This window comes from Cyprinodon variegatus, unplaced genomic scaffold (genome assembly GCF_000732505.1).
Source record: "Cyprinodon variegatus isolate N-32 unplaced genomic scaffold, C_variegatus-1.0 Scaffold153, whole genome shotgun sequence".
In the NCBI taxonomy this organism is placed as follows: domain Eukaryota; kingdom Metazoa; phylum Chordata; class Actinopteri; order Cyprinodontiformes; family Cyprinodontidae; genus Cyprinodon; species Cyprinodon variegatus.
The window spans coordinates 183955-195087 of record NW_015150606.1 but is presented as its reverse complement, the minus strand read 5'-3'; the positions used below and the strand labels follow the sequence as shown (position 1 = coordinate 195087).

The following is an 11133-nucleotide window of genomic DNA, read 5'->3' as shown; positions in this document are numbered from 1 at the left end:
ATAATTGGGCAGTAAAGCTCTACCAATACATTTCAGGGTTTTTTTTTTTTTTAAGGCTTAGACTGAAAACAATTATTTTGACATTAGCCGATCTCCAATCTGCGCTACTAATATCTTTGGTCCAAATTATTTAGGCCGATATTGCTATTTTCTCCTCCTTTTAAACAAAAAGAAAACAAATGAAAACAACAATAAAAACACAAGTCTCAATTTGCAATGCTAATATCGATTGTTTTCACCTCAGCCAATCCCTCATATGTGTTGCCAATATTTTTGGCTTGATTAATTTTGCCAATACTGCACTTTCTTCCTCCTTTTACACGATAAAGATGACAACAAAAATAAAAAACTTACACAAAGTCTTCATTTGCGATGCCATTACTAAGTACTTTGATATCAGCTGATCCCCGATATGTGCCTCCGATATATTTGGTCAGTTTTCTTTCGGCCGATTTTGCTTTTTTCTTCTTCCAATAATAACAGAAGTTACACAAGTCTAAACTTAAACAAAAAATACACCTTAAGTACTAATAATTAAAAAAAAAAAACATTATAAACTGGAAAGAAATGGAGGGAAGACTAAGTTTGATCTCAAGGCATTGCTGAATGCACCAAGGTATCAGCCAACACATGCACATATCCGCTGAAACCAGCGCCAGAAATAAAATGCTAATTTTGGCCAAAAATATGAAGCAACAAAAATATCGGTCTATCTCTTAATGGTATCAGTCCTTAAAACTGAATCTGTCAATCTGCATTAGCTTCTAACAGAAAAGGATAATAGCAAAAGTTTCTGTTATCATAACAGTGTAGTTGGTCTAGTTTTACTGAATGTCAGGACCTGTGGCAGGCCGCCTTCCATGTTTATACAACGTGAGTGTGAGTGTGTGCCCCACTTAATGTGACTCACAGACCTACACACTTGCAGGCTAAATTAGGCGCTGCCTTATATGGCTTCTTTTCCTCATTCCCCACTGCAACACTGGGAATATCCATCATCTGCAACTCTGGATAGTTTCTACGCTTCATCTTTGCCCCGCAGAAAGATACCGGAGGCATGTTTGAGTTTCTGTAGATTGCAGAAATGGATTTATGTTAACATAAAGAAGAAACTTTGATTGTGATGAAAGAAATTGAAGGTGGGTTAACCCCTACAGAAATATTTGGCTTTGGAAATGGAAAAAATGACTTTAGTTGGCTGGGAGGCTGGAAAATTTTTTTGATAGATTGGAAAATAAGGAAGAGAAATACATCAGTTTAATGCTTGTTTTTCTTTCTTTAAAAGAACATTAAAATTGATTAATTTAGCTGGTTTTCCTTAGAAAAACAAGGAGTTTTATTTGTTATACATTTGACTTGCAAATAAACATATTTAATATATTTTCTACATTTTCAGACCACATATCAAGTCAACAGTTCTTTTTTTGCTCTAGAATGAGATCATTCTGATCCCCGGCTGACTGAAAACACTACAAATATTAAAAATCTATTCGTAATAAGCTACAGAATTACAAAATAGACAAGAATAATAATCAGTTTTGATCATTTCTGTCAAATTAATTTTTCAGTGATTTTCACTTATTAGATTTTATAAGTGAAAATTACATATCATCTAAATTCACTCTATACGGAGGGCAAGGACTAGAAAAATTGAACCAAATGATGTAAGATTATTCTAATAAGTTTGTTTGACGAAATCTAACAATGAGAACATTTTTCAGTTTATTTTTGAATTTTTTATATTTCATATTTTTAATTTTTAATATATTTTTATATTAATAAATACAAAGAAATAATAAATAATTAATCTATTTGCTTTTTAGTGTTTTTAACTATATTTTTGTCTTTTGTTTTCAGTTTTCTTCCTTATTAGAAACAAAAAATTGATGTATTTAGATATTTGGACAAATGTATTTAATTGTTACCTATGTAAATATTTTTTTTCAAGCTTGTATCATGCTTTTGCTGTTGCTTCTGTATAATTTTAAATAAATTCAATAGAAATAGAAAATATAAGTCATTAGATTGTGAATACAATTATATCTATTTCACTCCAAATTCATGTAAAGATTTTTGGTATATCTGAAAACAATTATATTGTATTTTATTTTTTACTGCATTTTTATCTTGCAACCAAGAATTTTAACAATTATTTTTAGCCATTGGGCCTTATGCAACAATATTTTTGTATTCTTGTCGTAAATGTCATCTTCTGCTACCATGGCCTCTTATGAGTGCTCCACACCAGATTGATCAGATGTAAACCTGATGCAGTCATCCTGTGTGTGAGCGAGCGCACATTTCATAGAAATGTAAAGTAATTATCGCCCAGATAACGCCATATAAGGGTACAAATTCCCACGCCTCTATGAATGAACGAAATGGCATTAAAGACGAAGAAGAAAAAGTTTTAAGGATCTGCTGACTGGAAGCATGTTTCCGCTGTCCATAGCATTCCTTGACAGTGTTGTTGCTAAGTGCTACTTGGTCCCAATGTAATTTCCCATTGGGAACCTACTAGCACTAAGTTGCTAACTGGTTAGCAAGATGCTTCAGAGACACCGGTCACAATCAAACAGGCTTGCAAACCTTCCGCCACAACAATCCCAACCAATCACATTCACTTTATTCACTCGTGTAAAGTCGGACACCACTCAGGAGAATTCGGAAATGCAACGGCTGCAACAGCCGCTTCCCTACGATTTTAAGGAGAGGTTCATGCCACACTGTTTTCCACAGGGGTGGAATAATCAATGAAAAAGTTGACTGAAATGGCTGAACTGCTTTTTGGAAAGCGAAATTTAAATAATTTCAATGAATTCTTAATTTTTTAGCCTATTTTTAACCATAAGCATTGGTTCAGAAACTTCTAGATAAAGTCCACGATATTTGAAAACTTCTTCATCTGAAAAATCATAACAGCAGACAATTGTGGTCTATGAGCTGGAACATGTAAAGCTCGTCATTCTCATGCAAAATGCATTCAAGTTCACATGTAAATCAGTTGGAATCGCCTCGGTCCACACAGGAACATAGCTGCTCCAGATGTGTGACACATGTAGGACACACATAAAGTGGGGCTCTCTCAGTGCAAGACCTCATATGGTATGAAGTAGGCCAGACCCACGGTAAAACAAGACCAAACAGGGTTTGTGAAACACTAAGTGATACAGATGTCAGGTTTAAACACTTTTACATGCAAAGATATTTCTTAAAGCTTATTTAGGCTGACTTTTACACTTCTCTAATCGATGCTCTAGATTATTGCCCCAAGAATGCTAATTTATTATTTTTAGGATGACTTAAACCTCAATCATTCATGTGTCATCTGTATATGGAGCTGAATTGGACTCCCGGTGCAGAGAGTGGTTAAACTAGACCAGTGGGTCTGCCCCCTGAGTCCACAGCTTTCATCCAAATAGGCTAATTGCTCTTTAATAAAATGGGACACAAGCAACAGAGACAGCTTTGTGAGTGAAATCTCCACATTGTCAAAAGTGAGTTCAGAGTTTGTGTAACCCTCCTCCCTAGGGTGGCCAGATGTGCGGCTTTAGGCCGGACAATCCGGATTTTCACTGCACTGTCCGCACGCGAATTTGTCCTTTCTGAGGCACGAGGCTCGAAGAGCAGATTTATTTCCATTTATGATGGGCTGCAGCGCAATATCCAATCGTAGAATGTAAAAAAAAATAAAAAATGCATTGACTATCTGTTCTAACCAATGGCGGTTGGCCAATAGAGGACGCTAGGGCGCCGCCCCACACCCTATGACCCTGATTAAGACATAAAAAAATAATTATTAGTTTTCCTTATAATTTAATTTTAAATTAAAATGTAAATTATTTTGAAATATATCTATATATTTTTTTTTTTAGATGTGTAAGATAAATATTTACTCTTTAGTGACTAGTAAAGCATCATGCCTAGGGTACAAAAATCTTTACCCATGGACTCTCGTTAAAAATTATACATGCGCTGTAGCTCCTCTGCAATACAAAGGTATAGGAGAGCATACAGGAAGTGTATTTGCTCACCACCTCCCGCCACAGGGCAGGTGTTTTGCAGGTGATTGGCATGTTGAGTCGGTTGGAGATGCATCGGAGAGAGAAAGAGAGAAAGGGTGCAAGAAATGTTCTTTTGCAGGACCTATTCTGCTTTCCGTCTTCTTTTTCAATCGTCAGGATCTGACCCAGCATCGATAAAGACAGCTAGGACTGATTTTAAAGCACTTTTTACAAAAGGCAAAGAAGAATTAACAATCTGGGATTCACATTGAAAATAATATAATATATTGTACTTTTTCTAGATGTTAATTTGCATAGTTGCTCATAAATAAACACATTATCGAGACTCATTCCATGGCACACTTTGTTGATGCAATTTGGACATAAGCCGTCAAGAAAGCTGCAATTGAACAACATGCGAGTACAGATTAACATAAAAGTAATAAACATGCGGCAGGTAACTCTTCAAAGAGGGCCTATTGTCATTAAATATTTCCTTTTTAGCTACACAAGTATCCTCTTTAAACCCCTCAAATTTGTATTATAAATGAGAGTAAACCAGATTCTTATGTACACCGTAGAAATTTATTGATATACCGCATAATGTCTTCCTTTTTGGTGCCACAGAAATGGCCACCCTACCCCTCCCCCTAAAAATAAAAGATATTGACAAGGATGTAAACATAACTGATCTAAAATAAAAGGGGAATGAAATAGAGAAATTATAAATTGCAGCCACATTGTTTTACAGAGAAGAAGCTACTTGAGCATAATGTATGGAGTAAGAATACTCTCAATAATAACACTTGTAGGTGTCTGGATTTGATCATGTAAGACAATAAACATAAATAGATTTAGGATGTGTAAAAGTATGCAAATTATTAGTATGAATCACAAATGTACTAGTGCAAATCAAAAATATATATATATGAATCACAGAGCTACGAGGAGGAATCAAATCTATGAGTACGAATCTCAAAATTACTTGTACGAATTACAGATTTTCTCGTACAAACTTCTTGTATAGAGTCATAATATTACAAGTCTGGGTCATACATTCATAAGCACAAAGCACACATTTGGGAATCACTAATTTAGGAATACCAAGTTTACATTTATGAATGAGAAATGTACAATTCACAAATGTATGAGTACAAACCACAAAGTAGTATTAATCACAAATTTACAAATGCGAATCATATATTTACTAGTACGCATCACAAATTATGAGCACCAAGCACACATTTATGAATCACTTATTTGCCAGTACCAATTACAACTTTAAAAGCATGAAGCATACATTTTAGCACTAGGGGTCTTAAACCCCTGATGAAGCTGTTGCACTTATTACCAATTGTCTGCAATAAAGCACCAAAAAGTTGTTTGTTATTCAACATTAAACAATCGGAAGTGGAAGAAGATGAAAACAAAATGATATTATATCTTTGCTGAAATAGTTCTGTCCTCTTCTTTTTTCCTCTTCTTCTTATTTAAAGGTGGCTGGTTTAGAACTTTCAGGTGCATTACTGCCGCCAACTGGTAAGGAGTGTAATAGCTTCATCAGGGGTTGTAGTTTCATATCCATACATTTGTGATTTGTAAATGTATTTTTACAAAGTTGTTAACTTTATAAGTTGTATTCATGACTTTAAAACTTGTAATCTCACAAATAAAACCTCTGATGTCACATGAATGTTATTAGTCAACAACAGGGAACAAATGTGCATCTCAAATGTAGAAAATTAAGGAAAACATGTTTTATTGAAACTTAATGTTACTTCACAATCAATAGGTCATCATCAGCAATTGCTTGAGTCTGGTTAGAATCAGATTCTGGTTTTGGAGTTTTATTGTTCTGATGTATATTTTCACAGCAAAGATTTTAGGATTATCTGGGATGTGAGGAATTTTTTATGAATCTTCGACCCAAGAAAGGCTGGATGATTTAGAGATCAAAGCTCTCTACACAGGGTGTACTTTCTATTTAACCATGACTGTAGCTTCCTGTGAATGTTTTGCTCTCTGCTCCTTGTTCCCTGTTTCTGTTCTCCAAATCCTTTCCCCTTCGCCGCTGTAGCTCCACCACATTAATGTCCTTAACTCCTCACACTATTGTTGCTGATGGCACCATATCTGTCCTCAATACATTTTCACCAACCTAAGGCCACATATATATACTTTCTGTTGCCTCCTATCCCTTCATCTCTTTGTTCATCCTCATTTTTAAGTACATTAGTATCATCTGAGAACATGTCGAGTAATAAGTCCAAGAGAAGTTTTATTTACTGTACTTTATAATTCAACATAAGTAATTTTCTTATAAAAATAGGAGCAAAAGCAATTCTGAGGAGAGCCATTAAAATCCTAATTAAATAAATAAATAAAAAGGTTTTGTTTTACGTAGATTATTAATAAATATTCCAATAACTATATACATTTCACCATTAAATAAAACAAAGGGGATTTATTAAAATAAATGCTAAGCTATTTTTATTAATTTTCCTTTATTCATTTTTTTATTTAAGCTTGAATTATTTCATTGTATATTTCAAGACTATTATTTATTTGAATATATATTTATTCATGAAGATTTATCTATTTACCTTAAGATGTAACATTTTATTTATTTGATTGGTGATTTATTTTGATATTTATTGATTTTAGATATATTCTTTTGTAATTAAATGCATATAATTATTTCTAGATTTTTTATTTCAAAATATTTTTCTTTATGATTTTACTACAAATGAGTTTTTTCAGATTATGGGAAGGTTGTTTCTTCTCATTAAAAAACTCCCAAAACACAAACAGTTCAAACTAAAATCAACCCATAAATCAGTAGGTTAGAGAGCCATATGTAGCATCTGTAACTCTGTATTGCTTTTGTTTATTATTCATTGTGGGATTTTAGTTTTCTCTCTGCTCCAGAGCTGCTGAGTCAATCTGGTTCTATTATATTATTGAATATATATTAGATTTGGGTGTGAGCTTTGACTAGGCCGATGTGTTGGACCTGGTTTACGTCCCATCTCTACCGTTAGACAGATTTAAACCTGTCTATCACGCATATCTGAAATAAAAACTAATAATAAACTACATCACTGTGATTAAAATGGTGTTGAAATGCAGCAAACGATGAGAGAAATTGTTCTTTGTTCTTTTTTCTCTTACAGAAGGAGTAAAGGATTTGGTTTTTCATCAAATTAAAATAGTTTTGAAGAGATTGTTTGGCTATTGTGGAACTTCTAACTCTTAGACTATTAAAAAAAAAAAAAAATCTCTATTTTTATTTCACTTCCCAGGGAGCAAAGCGTCCAGGGGATCAACCGTGGATCTTTCCAGGACCTCGTCACATGGGAGTGCGCGTCCGCACGCGTGAGGGTGTGTTCAGGGCTCCCTACGTCCCTGAGCCAACATGGCGGCCGGACGAGAGCGTGTTTCACGAACACAGAGGCCATGGTCGGTGTACCGGGCCAACACCTTCGAGCTTTCCAGCGAGATGATTGGCCTGGCACTCGCAGGTGAGGACTCAGGTTTTATCTACGCCTTCTGTGGATCAGTGGCAGAAGTCATCCATCCATTTTCTACCATGTTTATCCCTGCTGGGGTCGCGAGGAATGCTGGTACTTATCTCCAGCTATCTACAGGCGCTAGGCGGGGTACACCCTGGACTGGTCACCAATCCATCTCAGGACCACGCATAAGTGGTCAGAAGTAATTTAATCATTGTGAGAATAAAGTGAGGCTGAAAAGAATCAAGTGCATTTAAAAAGCTGCAGTTTTAAGAAGAATACCTTGATTCAATGAAGAAAAGGGAACTAAAATGATTCAATGCAAAATAATAAAATCGTTGATTAAACTACTTTAGATTTACTAATATCATAAATATTGAGTTAATCCAAATTTTTTGAAAAAACTTGTTCATTTTTATTATGAATTTAAAGAAAAGAAAATCAAATACTTCAAACAACTACAAAATACTTACATTATACTCAGTATTCCTCTATATGAAATTAATTTAGAATAACTGTCTCGAGCAAATACAATTTTCTAAAGTATCTGAGTTACATTGACTCATAAAATTTTATGTATTTTCTTATATTTATTGTACTTTTACTTTAACTTCAGTAATATTCTTAGCTTTTTTTTTACAGAGAGCCATTTGATTCAAATTAAAGTAGTGATGTAAATAGAATATTAAATGATATTTCATTAAATAAATACATTTCCACATTAAATAAAACAAGTTACATCTTTAAAAGTAAAAAAAACATTTAAATAAGAATGATCTGGATTCTTTAATAATAATAAGTTATATAAATTAATTAGTGTGATCAATCAAGTGGTTAACCAGTTTGGTTTCATTATCTGTACTTTTTATTAGAGTTAAGTTGTTCATATAAAGTTATTTAAGTTATGTTCACCTCATTTGCAAATAGTAGGAGTACATTCTATGTTAGACCAACTCAAGACAGTTAAGAGACGATTTCACCGAATAATGAGCTTAATTACTGTCAAATAAACATTTATTTGGCTAAATGAATAGCAACCAACTTCCGCTGTGACAGATTTCAATGTATGTAAAGGAAGTGCATGTCAATTAAATTGAACATTGTTTACCTTACATTTAACAGCATCTATTTAATGTGACCTTGCATCGTTGAAAAAAAACAACATAAAAATCAAAATTAAATGATTAAATGGTAATTCGAAATGAGAATAAATAAAGAGTATTTTTTAGGGTGTCCTCAGTCTGGCAATGTTATTTTTGGGGTTACAGGCTGAAAAGTTTTGGAACAAATAAACAGCTGGAAACAACAGATCAGGAAACGTGTGCACGCTTTAATGAAATTCAGTAAATGTAGCTTTGGTGTTTAATAGAGGTGTACAGATTTATCAGCCTTGATTTTCTTAATTTGTAGAGATCGGTGAACGGTCAATACTTAGCTGTGAAACTGATCTTTTCCACAAATCTAATCTACCCCTGTAAAGGTTTTAGTACCACCCACTATCAATGCCTCAAACTGTATTTATATTTGGGAGCAGTTATTTTAGATCTTTTTATTGTTTCATGGTCAATGATGAATGATTTTTCAGTAACATAAGATTGAAATATTTTTTGTCTTGGGATCTCATAACAACTGAAGGGGTCAGTTATGAAAAAAAATCTATATTGGTCAAAATCTGAATCTGCATGTAAGGCTTTCTAAAGATCACCATAGTGTTTTGGGGTTTTATATCCTTAGCATGAGTAAAAAAAAGTGCTGTATAAGTTCAGTCTAGCTTAACAAAAATCCGATCTTTGGCTCTCCAGGAAATAGTCAGGACCCAGACGAGCCGGTTTTGGAGTTCAGTATCTGTGAGTATTACAATATATCTTTCATTAACTACCTGAATACCTTTAAGTTTGTGCCGCAGTGATTTCAGACAGGTTGATGGTTTATTCTCAGCCTGCACAGAGCTGGCCACTCCCTCCATGGAGCGCAAACCCAACAGTTTTGTGGCAGTGAGCTGCACAACCCCACCACAGGCATTCTGGACCAAACACGCCCAGACTGAAGTCATAGAGGTCAGTGCCTTTCAACGAAACCGATTATCAGTCAAAATGGGCGAAAAAAATGTATGAAGGAAGAGTTCTTTGTTATTTCAATTCAATCGGACATACAATAAGAGATGTGGCATGCAAAAATACTCCCCATAATCGGAGCTTTTTATTATTCATCACTCAAATGTCTTTTCCCTTCGAATTTAACGATGTTATAAAGAAACATCTATCCATTTATTCTTTGAGTTATTAACATTTCTACGACAGAAAAGTTTTCTAAAATAACAATGAACATTCATTGTGTCTATTCTAAGTAAAGCTCTGACTCTTTTTAAATAAATTTTAAATGATTTAAATGATTTGTGGCCTAGTTTAAAATATGTGATCTAAACTTTAAAAAGTGTGAGAGAGAAAAAGTAGGGAGGACTCAAAGGACGGATGGACACCTTGTTTTAGTTACCGTAGTTACCAGAACACCACCCAATTAAGAACGCCATTCAGCGGTGTGAATCACTGCATCTACGCCTCTCAAAATCCTGTTTCAGCATGACAGCTGGTTCTTTTCTTTTAAGTTTCTTTTAGATGGTAGGAGGTAAATGAGTTGTTGGACTTTTGGAGGGTTTTCCGGTATGGATTAATAGCCAGAAATGTCCTAGTCAAACGGGAAGAAACCAAGAAATTTGCAGAAATCGTAATTCTGAGTTAGCATTAAGCTAAGCTAAGAACAAGTAAAAAGCAAATTTTTAAGGTGTTTTAAGATTGATTGATTGCGTTTCTATTATTTATGATAATAGTAGTTTTTTTTAGAGTGCTAAATCAATCAAAAACTGCTTTGTCTTCCCTCAGGGCACCAGTAACCCCACGTTCCTCAGCAGCATCGCCTTCTTCCAGGACTGCAACATAAACCAGCAGACGCAGGTCAAGCTAGCCGTGTACGATGTAAAGGACCGCTCGCAGGGAACGGTATGAATCTACGATCATCTACCTTATTAAAGAAAATCAAGTGTGATTCTGAGCTGTTGTCACTCTCCATATATTCAGATGTACATGTTGGGTTCTGCACTGTTTGCGGTGAAGGAAATACTGCAGGAGAAAGGCCACAGATTGGAGCTAGAGCTGAGGTAACACATCCACACAATCAGGATTAAATGTTTTAAAGGAAACATAACTTTGTTTTTTATTGTAAAATAAGAGAAACTGAGGTGCTCAAAAAAATGTAGGGAACGCTAATATAACTCATCTTATATCTGAATGAGTTAAATATTCTCATTGAATACTCTGTTCTGTTCAAAGTTAAGTTATTAACCAATGGATGCCTGGATTTAAGTGGAAAAATACACAACAGGCTGATCCTACTTTAATGCAATGTCCTTAAAACGGGTCAAAATGAGGCTCAGTATTGTGTGTGTGACCTCCACGTTCCTGTATGACCTCTCTACAATGCCAGGGCATGCTCCTGATGAGGTTGAAGATGGTCTCCTGAGTTATCTCCTCCCAGACCTGGAATAAAGCAACCGCACCAGGGTCTCACAAGGGGTTTAAGGATCTCGCCTTGGTAATAAATGGCAGTAATGAAACCTCTGG

General features: G+C 34.7%; 1 protein-coding gene across 5 annotated transcripts in view; it reads left to right on the top strand.

The window, feature by feature from the left end:
• The window catches only part of LOC107086469 (type I inositol 3,4-bisphosphate 4-phosphatase-like), a 53420-nt gene that overhangs the window by 13174 nt on the left and 29113 nt on the right, over nucleotides 1-11133 (top strand). For all 5 annotated transcript variants that reach the window (XM_015377432.1, XM_015377435.1, XM_015377434.1 and 2 more), the window contains exons 3-7: nucleotides 7307-7525; nucleotides 9319-9363; nucleotides 9455-9573; nucleotides 10396-10512; nucleotides 10591-10670. In XM_015377432.1, coding sequence (XP_015232918.1) covers nucleotides 7420-7525; nucleotides 9319-9363; nucleotides 9455-9573; nucleotides 10396-10512; nucleotides 10591-10670 — 467 coding nt within the window. In that variant the 5' untranslated portion in view covers nucleotides 7307-7419. The remainder of the gene's footprint in view (nucleotides 1-7306; nucleotides 7526-9318; nucleotides 9364-9454; nucleotides 9574-10395; nucleotides 10513-10590; nucleotides 10671-11133) is intronic.